Here is a 17,948-nt window from a genome sequence, read left to right on the forward strand (position 1 = left end):
TTCCAATATCACACATCACGCCTGAAGCGAGAGAAGTGCCATGATACTAATACTTGAAACGCATGCCACTTCAGTGTGTGTACGTTTACAAATAAGGGCACCCTCTTTTTTTTCTTTGGTTCAAGCTATTTTATGTAACCGACCCTGTTTGGCACCCCATTAACAAAACTAATAATCAATTAAAAAAAAAAAATGAACATAAACTTCAGGCAATCAGGTTCCGGGTTATTGAAAAGCTAGTAACAATTACTTCCCGATTATTCGCAAAGTACGGCGTGTAGCAACCAGTGGAATCCCAGAAGATGAGAGGATGATGCCTCTCATCATAGGTATCAGATGTTTATAGTATCCCTTGACTGGTATGTCATGGCTGTCACTTCAGCTAAAATGTTAGTGAGCTGCTTAGTGCAGATTATTATGTGAGTCAACTATTTTATTCAGTAATATCAACTCATGATATCAACTCAACGCACTTGGCATCATTTAATTTAGTCATCTACAAGGGTGCAACTGCAAAACAATTTTTCAGATTCCCCACCCCCGACCTGCCGACCCTACATCAGAGGCAAACATAATATGAGAACCATGTAAATAAAAAGGCACGCCCTAATGCGCAGACTCAGTGCAACACCGGAATTCGGTCAAGTCTAAATCCAGCTCTGACCTAAAAAAAAAGCGCAATATACAAAGCTATTTTATAGGAATTATTGCCTCTAAATATTTTGTTTCTAATAATTCTTTCAGGGGCATTAGGCCTTTTCTTTAAAGATTTGAAAAACCACAGGAACGCTAACTTTAAATGGTATACGCCCGAACGTGCCCTTTTCATACACTCAACCAAAAAAGAAAAACCCCTTTATACTTTTTGTCGAACTCAAAAACTACTGGACACATCTTGCTCAAATTACGACCAATCAGCACAGAAATTCCTTAGCAATCCAGCCATACTCTTTGTTTGGCCCAAAACAGTGATAATGTGTACAAAATTATGCAATTTATAACAAATGTTACCGGAAAAAAGTTGCACTTTTATATATTTATACGTGCAAATATTATCAGTCGTTTCATACTACTGAGAACCTGATGGGCCAAATTGGTTCGTGACAGACTTTACTTAGTTTCGTTTCGTTACAAAAATTTTACAGTACTTTTCGTTATCAAAATATTAATGATGATTCTTTAATTAGACAAGCAAAACTTTTGCCAGATAGTGGCCAGGCTGGTCAATTTTCCCTATCTTCGGGATATATCTGTGTTCCCTGTTCTACGTGTAAACTAAAGGGTCCTTTCGCATGCTTCTTGGAATCAACAGACCAGTAAACAGTAAACCTTAATTAATATATTAACATAATGAACCAGTTAAAATTCTTAATTAGAATAACAAAAGCTGAACAGACCAATATAATTATATCAATTGTTATTGCGTTTTCAAATTTGCCTATACTGTACTTTAATGTATACAGATGTGTTCCCAACAAACCATATGAATGACAGTAACATAAACAATGATGCTTGTGGAACAATACATTTTATCTTCGATTGAAATCACGATGTTGCAGCAACGTGTCTCTTCAGTTGCCCAAAGCCAGCTCTGCCTCATCCAACGCACAGTGGATGTGATCAAACTTTGCCACCTCTTGTGAACCCCATGCTTGCCATAACAGCAGCTGGTACTGATTGAGACGCGTCTCCTGGTTGAGTGGTGGTGGTGATGATCCTGTGAGCTCCTGCATCGCCACCACGTGCCCGTCCCCGGCCCTAAGGAGCTTTTTCACTGGCCCACTTTTATCGTCAAATTCTGGAAGAAGTCCAAGAATGGCAAGCACTTCGCCGAAACTGTGCTGTGTTTCTGAGTCGAGGCACAGGACTAGGGTTTTGCCGGTGTTTGTGCCAATCCACAGGGTGTCTTTGACGGTTAAAATACACAGTACTTGGATGGCCTTGTCCTCATTAGGAACTTCTTCATCATCCTGGGCTTGCTCCTCATCTATTACGTGGATGCCATCATCCGGTGGAGATACTAGACAGACTCCTCTAGCCAGCATAGTGTTTCCACACTGAAGGATATTAACAAGCTGCCTGTTAGCCATGTTATACTGAAGTACTTGGGAGGAGCTTTCGATGATGCAGAAGAGGCTGTCATGGTCATGAGCCAAACCAACCACAGAGCGCTTTGCTGTTGAAGTCACTGTGATGCCTGATGCATCCAGCAACAAGATCTAATGTTTGGGAAGAGGAAACGATCGAGTCTGATAAAGTAAATACTTCTCAGCAATATGATGGTTAGGAGCTGAATGCCTGAAGTACTAAAACCCCTTTACACAGGGCTGCGACCTTTGGGCCTCCCTTGTGCGACCATAAAACTGGCCAGGTCGCCGTTGGAGGCTCTAAGGAGGCCGAATGGTTGCCTAGGTCGTTCAAAGGTGGTTTACAAGATGCCCACACATCGCCACGGATGCCATGGTCGCCGTACATTTTTGAACATGTTCAAAACAGTCGCACAAAGATCGCCGAGGAGGTTGTTGCTCAAAGGTGGCTTAAATGAGGCAGAAGGGAGGCACAAGCATTGCCGTGGTCGCAGAATGGATGCACAAATATCGGCCTATGGTCGCCACGCACGTAATAGATCCGTTCTGTTGCAAATTTTACCTTCAATTTGGGCGATATGCTTCTGCCTCCCTTGTGCCTCCCTTGTGCCTTTTTTTTGGCCGACCAATAGCGTGCATTGAACGATGACTGTGGCGACCACTGTGTCTCCATTCGGCGTTGGTTGCCGAAGGTTGCACAGGAGAAGCACAGGGGAGGCAGGCAAGTGGCTCAGTGGACGCACAGGTTGCTGGTAGCTCGACAAGAAAATACCCGAAAATTGCAGTTTTGGTGGTTCAAGGGAGGCACAAGGATCGCTTGAGCAGTTACATAGACACAGGATTTTCTGGGTTTAGGCGACCATGAGCATCGTGGCCATTTTTTGGTCGCTCGCAGGTGGTACAACGGTCGCAGCCCTGTGTTAAGGGGTCCTAAGGGTTTGTGCTGGGGAATTAGAGGCGATCATCAGTAAAAAGACACAGCGCAGACACTAAGGGTATAGAAGACTGGAAACTGGAACTTTCTGCCTGAGGCAAGACTCCTGTACTACACTTAACCCAAAAAGAAAGTCGCCCCTTAATACTTTTTTGTCTTACTCACAAACTACTTGGCACATATTGCTCAAACAACGACTAATCAGTACAGAAATTCCATAGCAATCCAGCCATACTCTTTATTTGGCCCCAAACAGTGATAATGTGTACAAACGTATGCAATTTACTCCCTCATATCTAAAACGTGAAAAGTCCCTCCATTCGGGGGAAAATCCACTCCATCCGACCATGCAGCTACACTCAACCCAAAAAGAAAGTCCCCCCTTCCAATACTTTTTTTTTGTCTAACTCACAAACTACTGGACACATTTTGCTCAAAAAACCACCAATCAGTACAGAAATTCCTTAGCAATCCAGCCATAATCTTTATTTGGCCCCAAAAAGTGATAATGTGTACAAAATTATGCAATTTATGACAAAATGGTACCGAAACAAGTTGCAATTTTGTATACGTGCAAGGTGAGTGGGAACTACAACCTGCACGTATACAAAAGTGCAACTGTTTTCGGTATCATTTGTCATAAATTGCATGAATTCATACGCATTATCACTGTTTTCGGCCAATTAAAGTGTATGGCAGGATTGCTAAGCAATTTCTGTACTGATTAGTCGTTATTTGAGCAGAATGTGCTCAGTAGTTTTTGAGTAAGACAAAAAAGTATTGGAAGGGGGATTTTCTTTTTTGGTTGAGAGTATCTTTAGACTTTGGAATGTACCTCAGTGCTAATAATACGCAGTTTATTCCCACAGGCTATCCACAGCTCATCTCTCTCAGGGACTGGCTCCAGCAGATTACAACGCTTATTCTCAAAGGTTAATGTCTTCACCCGGGACCAAACTGGCTCCTGCTGCCTGTTGCTGCAGTTGGTTGCTGCTGGATTGTTCCTCCAGATAACCACGTGACCATCAGCCAAACCAGCGAACAGGAGCCCGTGCGTGTCCTGGAAAAAAAAAAAATTCACGACACAATGATTATATCGTGCTTCGTTTAAAACAAAAACGTGGCACAAATTATCTGTATTACCTTGCCAAATTTTTGTTAAATCCTTTATGGTATTGTTGTATAATGTAGTCAGTTCCTTTTTGAGGTTTCTTCGAAGATTTGTTTTTGTTCATTTAATGTAATTTTATTAATTTAATTTAATTCAATTCATTTTTCGTGTGAACCTCTAAGTCAGAAGAGCCCCTTGACTTTGTATATTTTGGGCGATCCTTCGGGAGCTGTTAGGTTCTTTTTGCTTTCTGCTGTTTTCCTTTAATTTGTATTTGTTGGTATTTATCCCGAGAAATAAAGTAAATGTAGTATGAATGTAACATTTTTATTGTATTGTACCCTATGTAGGCACGATTTACCCTATGTTTGCATGAGCTAAATTAATTATCTCGTGCGCACAAGATAATTGGCCGAGATACAAATCACCTAATACAACACCCCATGATTGGCCGAGAGCCAAACACATGGCATTCGCTATTTTGCTATCTTGCTGTGCACAGCTATTAGAAAAGTGCAAGTACATTTTCAACTAACTTTGTATTCAAATAGAAGTACATTTTAAATGTTTTTAGATCAAATTAATCAGTTACCGCTTAAAATCCAGCAGAATAGCCTATGTGGAGGAAGAGGCCATTTAAAATAAACACTGAATGCTACTATACTCGTGGTGTATAGTAAAACTAGCCTCCCACGGAGATGACGCTTCATTGTCACCTGGAGAGAATAGTTTTACTACACTACTCGAAACATGAAGTCAATATTTTTTACACAATACGCAAAATGTGAGTTATTTAGGAATCCGTTCAATTGCGTCATGTGTCATACCAACTTTATGTAATGATCAGGCATTTCGGAAAATCTCAATTGATTATCTCCTGTGCGCGGATCTCGTGTACAAGCATCGAGGCTTATTTACGGCTGGAACTATATGCCTATGCCACAAAATATCGCTACGTCGGAAATAATTAAACAGCCTGGTTTTTGTCCCCTTTTCTAAGGAACGATAAAGGAGATTAGGTTCCTCAACCAGACCATTGAAACAGAATACGTAAACAATCTAAAACATACAACATTCTGCGGTTTCAGGACGATTAATTCACCTTGTCTTCGACGGGTAGGTAACAGAGGGAGAGAACCTCAGCATCCAGGTTGAAACCATGCTGATCGACGGCTTGTGGTCCAAAGATCTGAATGTGGTTGTTCTTTAAAACATAAATATAAATAAAATCTGTCTTCCCTTTGCCACTCAGGTAAAAACTTGTCACAGTGCTGTTTTGACCTCTTCCATAGAGGCCTTGTTTGCTCATTCATGCATAACAATGACATACTCAACTTAATATCCTTGTACAGACATTTGTTTCTGAAATATTTAATGCATTTATGATACATTACATCATAGGCCTTTCTTTTAGAGACACCTTGTATATTTCGGCTCCAATAGACCTGAGGCCAAATGACGTCACGCTTTGTTTACGTGTGCGCTTTCCTATGTCGTAGACGGTCCCTACTTCGTCTGGCGTCCTGACTTCGCTCCCATAGAAAAGCGCATATGTAAACAAGGCCATTACGTCATTAGGTCGTAGGTCTATAGAAATTTTAGATGATTATTCCTTTTCAGGTTTGTCATCGTCTCGGGTTAAATTTAAGGGGGTTTTCCTTCATGTTTTCGGTGGCCCCAGACCCAGAGGGCCAGTCGACATTCCTCTTTGCAACTATAAGTGACTGACTCGCTGACTCACTGACTATACCTACTCAAGATGACTACGTGCAGACACCTGAGACCAAACAGTCTGGAACTACCTTTATGAGACTTGCTATTTTGTTGTTCTTATGGCCAGCCACAAGTGTGACAAAAATTCTGACGAAGCGAACCCAGTATTTTTCGGCAATACTTTCAATGTGGTTTATATATACCTCTGTGCCTACAAGGTGGCAGTCTCCCACTTGCACCATACAGTTAGCCCGCGAGCCCGAGCTAGATACTTCCGTCTCGCCATCTCCTTCGGTGAAAAACTTGACGTGGATTTTTGCAAACCGACGATTGGCACCCTCACCAGTCCAGAGCCACAAATAATCCGAGTTCTGACATAGTTAACCAAAGGTAAAGTCATTTTACCAATTCAAATACGTTACATTTCCTGTCACTGACAAATCTGAAAGAATGGTACTTTAAATTACGGCCACTGTCTGTTGACAACATGTACAGGGCACGCATTCTGTGAAGTTTGTGGTGAAAAGTTATAAACAATGACCTTAACTGAGAGTTATTTAAGACACTCCGTAAATAAAGGAAATGTAATATCCTCACTTTGTCGCATTAAGGATTAATTAAAAGGAGAGTCTGCAAAATATATCCATAGTCAATAGAGTATGTCATTTAAATATTCTCGCTAGTCCGGGCAGTATTACTTTAGTAAATCCATATATTGTATGTCTTTCCTTTGATGAACTAGTGAGACTAATTATTCATAAACACTTCCACGAGACAAGTACTGACCAATCAGATCGCTCTTTACGGAAGCCGACCCAGAATTGACGTCCTATACAAATATAATTGCGCTGCACTGTCCTGAAAATCGCCTCCCTACTTTAAAGTTACCCTATAATTCCAGACCTGAATATTCAGCATGATTGTCTAGGAAAACATAACGGGGTCTATGCAGATAATCTGATCGGAGTTGACAATGAATTTCAATAAAGATAGTCGGACTGGGTTTTCCAAGACGTCTTACGGCGTAAGACTGCCACGGTTAGCGTGGATGAATAATGCATACCTCATTATTCTCGTCGGAACCAAGATGCGCACAAGATATCTCATCGCTGTTTAAACTGATGACCTTTTCCAAGCAAGTGAAACTTCCGTTCTTCATTGCCTTGATGATATCATCCCTACTAAGCCTTTGTAGTGGGTTATCATTCCAACAAGTCTTCATTAATCTCTCAAGACATGGGAACATGGTGACGATCGCGTAGTCTCGGAACTGAAAGGTTGGCTTGGTGCCGGCGTTGACAGCGCTATGGATATCCATTTTAGTCTTGAGGTGGTCGTAGGGCCATTTACCGGACATCACGTGATACAGCAGCATACCGTAGGAGTACCAGTCCGCCTAGACAACAATGTAAATTAGTTAACCTGGTTGGATAAGATACACTCTCAATTTCATAGCCTTATTAACAAAAGTAAGGGCAATGGTTCATTCCTTTGCCAGACTAAGTGATTCCGTATAGCAGATTGAATCTTCCGGAACAAAATTCCTGAATAAGATGTTCACTTTCAATAATTTTCCCTCATCATATTAAACCTAAGAAAATGATTTTATGTATCTAGTGCTCTATACAGGATTTCCAGGCTATTTTAAAACGTTTATTATTCGAATTGACCGTTTCTAATATTCCAATTCGTCCATTAACATCGATTAGTGCACTTCCAATGTTGAATTTCGCCTTTTTGTCTGACAATTTCAAATTCAGTTCGAGCAAATTCAAACAACGAGCACACGTTTTCTTCCTGGAGTATTCGATTTCGTCTCGTCTAGAAAGACTTTGTTATGCAGAAATCAAATTCGTCTTTTTGATTTATATATGACGAATTTGATCTGTGAATGCTGCCATTCGGCAACGGCTTAGACGGATTTGATCTGTAATGACGAATATTCTCGACCCGGTGATTAAAAAGGGTGACCAAACTTTGAAATTGAATGGTAATTGACTAAATTGGTTTTGTTAAAAGCATGTGAAATTTTTCTTGGACGAAATTGAATGTTAGAGCTGGTGAATCTGAATGAAAAAATATTTAAAACAAAACCGGGAAAACCTATACATTAAACAAAAATAGTCAGTCCAGGAAATGTAAGGTAAAGACTTTCATTTCACCTAATAATATTATATTGCACGAATTTGATAAAGTGCACTTCCATTTTCACGGCGTATGCTGGAAAGAGTGGGGTTAGCAATTTCATACCTGTTCTGTGAACATTCTCCCTCGTAGTATCTCAGGTGCACAGAATCCCAGAGGACCAGCGCGTCCCTTGGCTCCCTGCAAATCCATGGTCCGAGCTATCCCATAATCGGTCAGTTTAATGTTGACGTTAGCATCGACGTCCAAGGAATACAGCAACACATTGTCAGTCTTCAGGTCAGAGTAGATTATCCTCTTGTTGTGAAGGTAGGACACCCCACGGGCTACCTGCATGGCGATCTTAAAGGTCAGAACACGGTCTAGAATAGTCCCATAAACCTTCTCATTTCTCACAAAGCTCTTACGGCGGCTCTCGGATTCTTGATAGAGTAGATTTGCGAGGTCTCCCAGTGGAGCCAACTCCATGGCAAAGCAGAAATTCTGGATTGATATCCCAATGAGCTGAATGATACAGGGATGTCGTAGCTTGCACATGGTGGCCACTTCACTGCGCAGGTTGGAGAATCCCTCCATGACCAGCATCTCTTCAGGGGCGATACTCTCATCGTACGGCATTGGCGATATGGATTGGTGGCCGCTGTCTCGTTGACTGCTACTGCTGCTGGACGTTTTGCTGTCCTCTTCACCAAAGGATGAATGCACCCCCGATTCCGGCCTGCCAATCAAAATCTCTGTTTTAGCCAACACCTTGACGGCGACATCTTCCTGTCGATATTTCCCTTTAAAAACCTCACCGAATCCTCCTCTGCCAAGGGACTTACTGACCCGGGGATCAAATTCAAACTCCTTCTTATCAAGGATCCTCACTGGTAGGTCCATCAAAAAGAGATCGGGGAGGAGATTAGGTATAGCCACGCCCTCCTCGGGATGATTGGGACACTTCACCTCATCTGTAAACTTCAAAGTAGCGTTCAAGGCGAGTTTGCTGACAGAGAACTTTGTAATGCTGCAGACCGGACAAGGGACAAATCTCTCAACCAAAGGTTTTCCAGTTATGCCGCTGTAAATCAGGCCTAGCAAAAATTATAACAGAAAAGTTAATTCATGCTATTTAAAAATTGTTTGAATATTTTTATGTACGCATTTGCCAACCACGGGTGCCAAACTATAGAAGATCCAGCACTGCAAAAGCGAAAACTAGTTATTTAAAATTACAAAAAAAAATTATTTGAATGTCGAAAATACAAAATTGTCAACAAAGCTGCAAAGTACTTCCTAAAAATGTTCTTTTTCTACGTATTGAGGGCGCTATGATGACTTTTCTGAAAAAAAAATGTTACCTCGAATTCGATTGATAATGCGCTTGCGGCAGCCCATACAAAACGGCACCAATGTTTAAAAAACATAAGAAAGGTATATTACAACGCGATACTTTTAATTTGAATGAATCTTTTACAGGGACGAGTGAAGCTAAAAGACAATAGAATGCTCGGATAGTGAAAGTGAATTGTTCTTTTTGATTGTCGACTGACGATCTGCGTGATCTTTCTATTTCAATCTCAACTGCATGAGCCAGGCGTTAAATTGAATGAACACTTGGTGAAATTGGCCGGGAAACCTACGCACATTTCAAAGTCTGGGTCTGCAACAACTTTCTTAAACACCTTTGTAAAACCTGGCACGAATGGGCTTCTATATAAAGGTGTTGCAGAACCGGACTTTCTAATAGTTCATTCTTCGGTTGAGCCACGAATGGCCATCGACCGAAAGCGGTTGACAAAGACAGGAACAGCAATCAAGCAATCCGAGCAATTAACGTAAATAGTGATTTTCTTTATGCACAAGTTTATGGGCTAAGGGCAACGGCTACGGCTACGGCGACGGCATCGCTCATGCAGCGTCGCCGTCGGCTCTTCAAAAGGCAACGCGATCTGTCGTATATAGAACACCTTAAGCATCATGAACCGGGTTTTAGGAAGAAACATCCGCAATATGGAAAGTACGACGAGACGGTACGACGCGACGGGCGACGGCACGAAGCGACGCCAGAATGTGAACAAAGAGTGATGGCAAGGACGCGACGACACGAGGCGACGGCACGATGCACGCGACGGAGCCGTCGTGCCGTCGCGTCGTACAGTTGGGTCGCGTACGAAAGAGGCGACGTGGTAAGTTGTAGATGTAGTACACCATACAAACTAGCACTTACCAGGGTACCAATCATGAATGAGGTGTTCAATCTGATCCACTATGAACCCCATGGCTGTAAACTCGCCGACTTGACATTGAATCTGGACTAAGATGCCGGGCCTGTCTTCGAAGGTGGCTGGTTTCAACAAGATTTCACCAGATGCGTGTTGGACAATCACACCCGTCTGCCAATACGTGATGTTGGTGTGTGTCAGCATCAGTCCCGCTTGCATTGATTGGCTCAGTCTAAGAATACAAAACAACGTGTCATTATTAATCGCCTGAAGCAACTTTAAAAAGCCTAACATTACCAAAAGAATATTGATCTAATTGAAGGAAACTTTATTTCAAGCTTCATCCAGTTTTCTTCTGTATTCATAGCACGTTATGCATTATTCAGAGAATCTCAAAATTAGCTTTGAAATGAAAAAAATACAGGTGGAATATTCCATCATCCCTCTTGCTTGATATTATTTTCATATTTTTTGTAGACTAATGCCGGCCGCTTTATGCGGTTATCGATATATTGTGCTCGTCAAGGGTTCCATACCCAAATCAAAGCACCATGCACTGTTTTGTTTAAGTGACGTGGCAAAAAGGCAGCCAACCACCATCTTTTGCTAAAAACATTGAGTTTTATTTGTCAGAACTTGCCTTATATCACACCAAAGAATTAAATAATGTCCGGCGGGCTCTCAATAAGTGGGTCCCGGACCCTATAAATGCAGTTCATTTTTTTTGGAAGAGGGAGCAATGTTTTTGGCCCCCTCTCCCAAATTGTGTTCTAGATCCGCCCTTGACTTTCGCAGGTGTGAAATGTGGTGTAAGGTAACGCCTCCAAACTTGGACGATCCCAAGTAGGGTTGGGACTGGTCCAACTTTACCTGGGATCGTCCAAACTATAGTTTGGGTCATTGCTATGGTTGGAGTGTACCACCTGTGTGGTCTTGATACTGACAAGCATTGAGAAGTTCGGATGATTGGAGGATTATTTGCACATTAAATTACTCAAATTTAAGGAGCAGGTTGCAAACCTTGAGGACATCCCTGTTATTTCGCTTCTAACTCTCTTCTCGGGCCTCTTTCGGGCTTTAGTCCCCTTGCTTCCCTCCTCATCCAGTAACTTGAGGAATACGTAGACTCTGGACACCAGTCGACTCCAGAATCCTGGCGGATCGTAGGCTAGCCTATAATGGCGTTCTAGGACCTGATAGAGACTGTCCTCGGTATGGGAGATCAGGAAATCCCGACCCGGCTTGTTTTTGGGAAGTCGACTGGGAATCAGGAATCTTTGCAGAATGGGAAAATGTTTCACATTATTACAAAGAGAGTGGAAAAAGGTAGATTACTCCTTCAAGAACTTGAAAGACTTTGGTTAAAAAGATCTCCTGTAAAATCCTCAACAAAATGTCCTAGCCGAAGCCAACACCTAACACCAATACGGAATAAAAAAAACTCACTCTTCTTTGCTGATCTGTTGTACTATATCTAATCTCTGCAGAAGCTGTAGATATTCTTCAAACCGTCCCTTCCCAAAACCGCTATTCCGAAACAATTTCTGTTCCAAGATGGTCCTGGGTATGCGCCCCTCCTTGACGAAGGACGAATTGACGTCGGCAACGTTGATGAGTATGTTGTACATCCAGACTGGGTCGATGAAGTACAGGCTTGTTAGACCGTGGAGGTGGTCATTGAAATGTACAAGGGTGCCACTGGTGCTCAGGAACTCAATCGCTTGAGAGACGGAGAGCGAATTTAGAACATGGATTTAAATGCTACGCAGGGCATAGGCGAAGCAGAACTCTGATTGTGTACTATATGTTTAATACAAGACCTTCTTGGTTTTGTATTTTGCTCAAGTTGTGAAAACCGAAATTATTTCCGAACAAGCAAACGCTGGTTTTCTTTTATGTTTCCAATACAGGGCGAGTAAACAAAAATAGAAGCGAAACCCAAATGTCGGAGCTATTGTTTTAGGGAATTTCTGCATGTAGCACTTTGAAAATCTTAAAACGGTGGTTGTGTTTAATTTTGTTTTTAAACTTGAGAAGCACATGAGTGATTTGAATGAATCTTGCACTAAAAGAAAGTTTAGAAATTGGGCTTTGATATCCTAGATTTTGAAATTGCTATTTGCAGAACTTCCCTAAAACAATGGTCCCGACAATTGGGTTTCTTTTTTTTTTTACTCGCCCTGTATAGTCAATCTTTTAGAACTTTATCCCCGATTCTAACTTACACTCGATCCCTGACTTACCACCGTACGGTTGATCAAAATATTGCATAAAATATGCTGCCGTTCTGTCGATGAATCGTAAAACAAAAATGCATCGAGCCTATTCACAAACATCAAATTTATAGTGACGTCTAGCACCAAGAGCACATGGGTAGAAGGCTATCCAAACAATTACGTAAGTGTCAATGTTCCCCCCTTCGTGGCAAAACGAAGCGTTTACCTTCATTGATGTCCTCTTGGGTTTCTATCTTACTGTATGGAATCGTTTTCATGTGATGCATCAGCTCCGCATCCTCCAAGACTTGTGGACGAGAGGGCGTGCTTTGCTTACGATGCACACGCTCAATGTCTATGATCTGTTGGAGAGCAATGAACGAGCTGGGGACCTAGATATCGACAAAAAATAACAACAATCTCATTTATACTGCTGGTGAGTCAGCTTTTTTTTCAGTTCAGGAACCATGACTTGAAGAATGCATATTCGAGTGACTTTTTCCAACTTTCACTCGGGAGGTAACACACTGAGTACACAGTGTTTATAAGTCGGTGAAGGGCAAAACCTAATTTTATTTATTCGGATTTTGTTCGCTGAAATTCTGTAACAAAATTATGCTGCCGTATTACAATTCACAAATAAGGCTCAGTAATGATTGTAATTGTCAAATCTTTAGTGGCAGCTTTGTCGTTTCTACCAGTGTGCTCCGTGCACAAGGAACCCCTTAACAAGAAGAAGGTGAATTATCCCGATGGTCACTTGATTGAAAAATTGACGCGCGATCATAACACGCGGTTTATAGTTGTCGCTAATGCAGCGACTGTCGCTGAATGGAGGGTCCTAGCGACGTCGCTACAGAGCTCAAATTCTTGACCTATCGCCGTTGGAGAGTTAGCCATGCCCCTTAGACAACCCAAAAGAATAACATTTTGTCAACCTCGTTTTCATGGGTGCGATCTTGCTGCGCCTTGTTGGTTCCCATCATGCCTTGCGCGAACGTAGCCCCTAGAATTGTGTATTATAAATGTCCCACTATTTGGGACAAGGATTAGGCAAAATAAAAAAAAAACATGTTTAGCGTCCTGCCTCTTTGACAAAAAGGAAGGAGGAGGCCCTTTTTTTTTTTTTTTTTCTTTTCAAAATGGCCGCCCGACACATTTTTCAAGACAACGCGGCCGGGCTATTTGATAGTCCTGAGTTCTGAGACGTAGAGAACCAGTTAATATTTCACACGGGGTGAATGTATGATAGACTCTCGTGCAGACGCACGTGCTAATTGACTATTTCCACAGCTTTATACACGGTATAAAAGTCTAAAAATACGATTTCTTTCATCAGAGATCGTTAAAATTTATCAATTTTTGTCTTTTAAAAAAAAAAAAAAAAAAAAAAAAAAAAGGAGGCGGCCTCTAAAAAGGAAGCGGGCGGGGACGCTAAACATGATTTTTTTTTACTTTGCCTTATACTTCTATACACAATTTTGCGGCCAAATAATACACCATCGTGCAAACTGGTCTACCAATTTGTCATAGGCCTGTAATGATGCTTGAGTGAAAGAGGTCGAGTGTTTTTTTAATGTTGTCCATTGGGCCTATTTTTATATGTACGATTTGTTCCACATTTCCCTCGTTGTGACCCAATGCATGAGACAACTAAATACAAGGCCTTTCTGAAAAAAAAGCAAACAACTATAAACTTATTTCTTTAGGCAAGTTGAATTCGAAGGACGGTACTGAGGTGTCATTTACCGTCAGAGATGTCACATATGAAAAGTGTCATGTTGTTATTGTACACGTATGTGTTAACATTTTTATCAAAAGTGGTAAAAAAATTAAAAAATAAATAGCGCCCCCTCTTGGGCGAGCACGATCTTTAGATGTTTATGAAATTTCCGAAGTCGGTAAATACTACTCAAAACAGTTCAGGGAATTACGCAAGTTTGATCTCTGCAAAACGGGATACTTTTGAGACGTTTGTGTGGCAGCAAACACACCGTTCTTTTTTTTCATTGGTTGCGTCAGATTGAGCATTCGCGCTTTAACTTTTAAACATGACGCAAACAATTGAAAAAAGACCGGTGTGTTTGCTGCCACCAACGTCTCAAACACTCCCATTCCAGGTGAAACCCTTATTAATACCATTCTTCCAATCAGGGGAGTGTCTCTCTTTGCAGCAGCAGCTCCTGTAGTCCACCTCTTCTTAATCTTCATTTCCAGAGATGTCTGATAAATGACACGCCGTAATTCTTCAATGCCTTCCCCGTCAGGGCTCGTTGCTGTGACCTCGACAATATCAGCGATGTCTGGAAACCCGTCTCGGCCACTGTATTTATTGATGATCTCAACGTTCTCTGCCTTGTCTAAATGGGTGGAGACAATGATGGTGGCACTCTCCGTTGTCCTCGACTAAATAAAATCACGATTTAAAACAAATCAAAAAGTTGTTTCCATATTGTAGGTTGTTTTGAATTCATTATTCCTACTTTTCTCTTTAATTTGCTGCGTATTGTGGGCCCGCAATTTGAAACTAAGCTTTCACGAGAAAACTATATGCAGTCGTCCTTTAAGGGGTTTATCGGGCATTCATTTTCATTAATGGTTAAACATTATTTCACATGAATTTTTTTGTCAAGCATCTTTTAAGACTATAATGCATGTCCGTATTCCTATAAAATTCTGTATTATCTCACTGTATATCGTACCAGACAGAGTCTTCAATCCGTGTATACACACCTGTCTTTCTTAACTAAGTTTTCAGACAGATAAAAACAGAATGACCTTTAGAAGTGGAGACGTGATCGTCTGATGGAAGTGGCCCAAACGAAATTGGAGAAATTACCGAAGATAAGTGTTCCCGATGGTACAACCATTACCATACATACATGTACATGTACATACCCCGATGTCTTGCAAGTCGATGGGTGAATCAGCGATGAATATTTTTTTTTCAACATTTAAGATGTCCCTTCTAGATATGTTCAAGGTTTTAAACAAGTACACTGAGCAACAGTGAACAAAATAAAAATCCTTAGCCCTTTTTATTTTTATTATTTCGTTACATTATCTGCAGCTACATTATCAATTGTACAGTTACAAAGATTATGTAAAAAAAATAGTCGAAGGAAAATAAGAAAAAAATCTCAATAAAAAAAAATCTTGTTAAATTTGAATGACCAAACGCTGAAAATGATTGCCCATAAACGAATTAGAAATGAAAAGCATGTTGGTGATACGTCATGCGCAACGATTGAATGCATGCGTCAACCGTCATAAGATGTCAAAAATCTTCATCGGAGAATGCTACACATAATTTTATTAAAGTTTTGACTTCAACCAACCGAAAACGAACGTTAGAGAAAAATCTTGGGCGCCTAAAAATTGAAATGAATGCCCCAACAATGAAAAAGAAACCCCAATTTAATCAGATGTTTACAAATTACGCGAAATTGAGTGCCCAATTTCTTGGCACTGCTTACGTAAGTGAAAAAATCCCTGCTTATTCCGCGCTTACGGTAAGCGTATTTCACGTGTTTTCGATGGATGTTTGCTTCTGCGCATGCGTACATCCCGTAACTAGGGATTCTGTTTCTTACAGGGTTTTAGCACAGAATTTGTATGCTAGCGCGGTTACAACAAATTGGTGATCGTAAGCGCGGAATTCTGTGGTTAGAGAGCCAAGAAAGTGGGCCAAGAAAATTTCGGAATTTAGCCGGGAAGACCTACAATACTTTACCGAATTCTTCCATTGGTTTTGGTCAGTGTAGAATTACTACCTGAATGTTAAGCAGCCAGGGTTTGAGCTTCTGATTGAAACCTCTTAAGCCGTCTCTGAGATCCCAGACTAACAGGTACAGCGTCCTTGGTGTCAAGAAGCTCTGATGGATAATAGTATCCAGCTCACCTCCCTTCAGATCCCACATCGAAAAATGTACCTCACCTTGGTCAGGAACACTCTGAAACAAAGGGGGAAAAACATGTTTACGTTACATACTCAGTGGGGACATTCTTTTGTTTTCGTGTAGTAAAGAAAAACCGTGTGAACAAACTCATTTTACCCACAATGTGAAAACTCTTTCAACCCATTATTTTTTTTACTCATATCATTCCCTTGAGTGTTTCTCTTCATTCTGTGATGGATAAACCTCACACAAAAATGCCTCTAAACTTGAAAATTAAAAACTGAAATTGCGTCGTTTTTAGGTGTCAATCTCTGACCGTTCCCATCCATTGTGTTACAGTTCTGTTTTGTGTTCTTGCAAGCCTTTACTGGCGAGCTGCGAAGCAGATGCGAGCCTATGTAATACCGATTTCCATCCCTCCGGACGCCCGGGCTGACGACTAGACGGATGAGACGTTGGGGTGATGGCAGTGTGTTCCTTTTATCTCTTTTTCTAAAGGTTTCACATCCAGGGTAATGTTTGTCTATAGGTTTCACATGTAGGGTGATGGCCAGGACGTCCAGCCATCCGGCCGTCTGCATTCAGATTACATTGTTGAAGTTTTTGCTTCTAGCTCATTTGGTTAAAAAGTTCTTTATCAACTCTACAATTTCCAATTTCCAATAGGTTAATTTCATTGCAGTAAATTTGAGGATTTTTTTAATGAATTTCGATTCAAGAAAATGTTAAAGTTTGTATCGTTACAACATGTACTTTTTTTGTGGAGGGGGGAATTCATGTGTATGTGCATGACGCTTCTGGTTGTATTTTAGTTTCATGGGGTGGGTGGAAGTAGGGGTGGGTTGGAGTAGGGGTGGGTGAGGATAAGTAGGGGGAGGTATAAGGGTAGGGGTGGAAGTAGGGGAGGGGACGGGGTTTGGGTAAGGATGGGGCTGGGGATGTCTGATGGCGGTTATGTGGTACAGGTACATGTGCACATGTGTAACGACATTTTGATGACTTTATATTGGCAAGTTTTTTTAAAAACTGACCTCTACAATTTGGAACATCAATTTGAATTCTGACGTGCCCGGGCCACCCCTAGCTTCAGAATCCATTTCCACCTTCGACTGCGAGCCATTTAGGCTTCGCCGTTCTATTTTTCTTATAAGAAAATGGATCAGAACACATTATAGTTATCCTACCTGATCCGTTGGCCTAGCAATCCTCCTAAAAATGGTGTTTTGTTGAGGGCTTTTGTCAGGGTTCTGAAGAGTCCAAGAGCAAACATTGATGCCCATATCAGGTAGAACTTCGCTCTTGGTCAAACAGGACATCACGGAAGTTTTGCCGCATTTCTGACCAGACAAAGTAACAATTACTATTCTTAAAATAAACGACAGGTGTAAGGAACAAGGAAAGTACAATGTTGTCATCCGGGACAGTTCCTGTTATTAGTGACATTCGGTAACCGTCCATGAATAAACGCAAACTTGCTGGCACACGATGGGTCCTTCCTCAGCATCTCTATAAGATCACATCCCCTGCATCCTACACCTCTTGTAGCGACGCTTTGTATAGGGTAGTACAGTTCCATGACAAGACAATCCTGAAGTAGTTCAGGAAAATAGAGCATGTTGCAGCAAAACCTGGCCCT

At 41.3% G+C, this 17,948-nt stretch overlaps 2 protein-coding genes across 2 annotated transcripts; both read right to left on the minus strand.

Annotated features, from left to right (window-relative positions):
- Positions 1 to 1,410: 1,410 nt before the first annotated feature.
- LOC119742757 lies at positions 1,411 to 2,475 on the minus strand. The gene is made up of 2 exons (XM_038218925.1): positions 2,308 to 2,475; positions 1,411 to 2,219 (listed from the first exon to the last, which is right to left on the minus strand). Exons 1-2 carry the CDS (start codon positions 2,473 to 2,475, stop codon positions 1,572 to 1,574), a joined length of 816 nt encoding a protein of 271 aa, XP_038074853.1. The 3' UTR covers positions 1,411 to 1,571.
- Positions 2,476 to 3,838: 1,363 nt separating this feature from the next.
- LOC119742758 (leucine-rich repeat serine/threonine-protein kinase 1-like) lies at positions 3,839 to 17,409 on the minus strand. Its single transcript, XM_038218926.1, has 12 exons — positions 17,344 to 17,409; positions 16,187 to 16,366; positions 14,553 to 14,819; positions 12,640 to 12,805; positions 11,644 to 11,917; positions 11,218 to 11,472; positions 10,203 to 10,429; positions 8,096 to 9,066; positions 6,909 to 7,241; positions 6,049 to 6,216; positions 5,235 to 5,336; positions 3,839 to 4,081 (listed from the first exon to the last, which is right to left on the minus strand). The coding sequence occupies exons 1-12, from the start codon at positions 17,407 to 17,409 to the stop codon at positions 3,839 to 3,841; spliced, it is 3,252 nt and encodes a 1,083-aa protein (XP_038074854.1).
- Between the last annotated feature and the right edge of the window lie 539 nt (positions 17,410 to 17,948).

This window comes from Patiria miniata, unplaced genomic scaffold, assembly GCF_015706575.1.
Source record: "Patiria miniata isolate m_02_andy unplaced genomic scaffold, ASM1570657v1 HiC_scaffold_6, whole genome shotgun sequence".
NCBI classification, from domain to species: Eukaryota; Metazoa; Echinodermata; class Asteroidea; order Valvatida; family Asterinidae; genus Patiria; species Patiria miniata.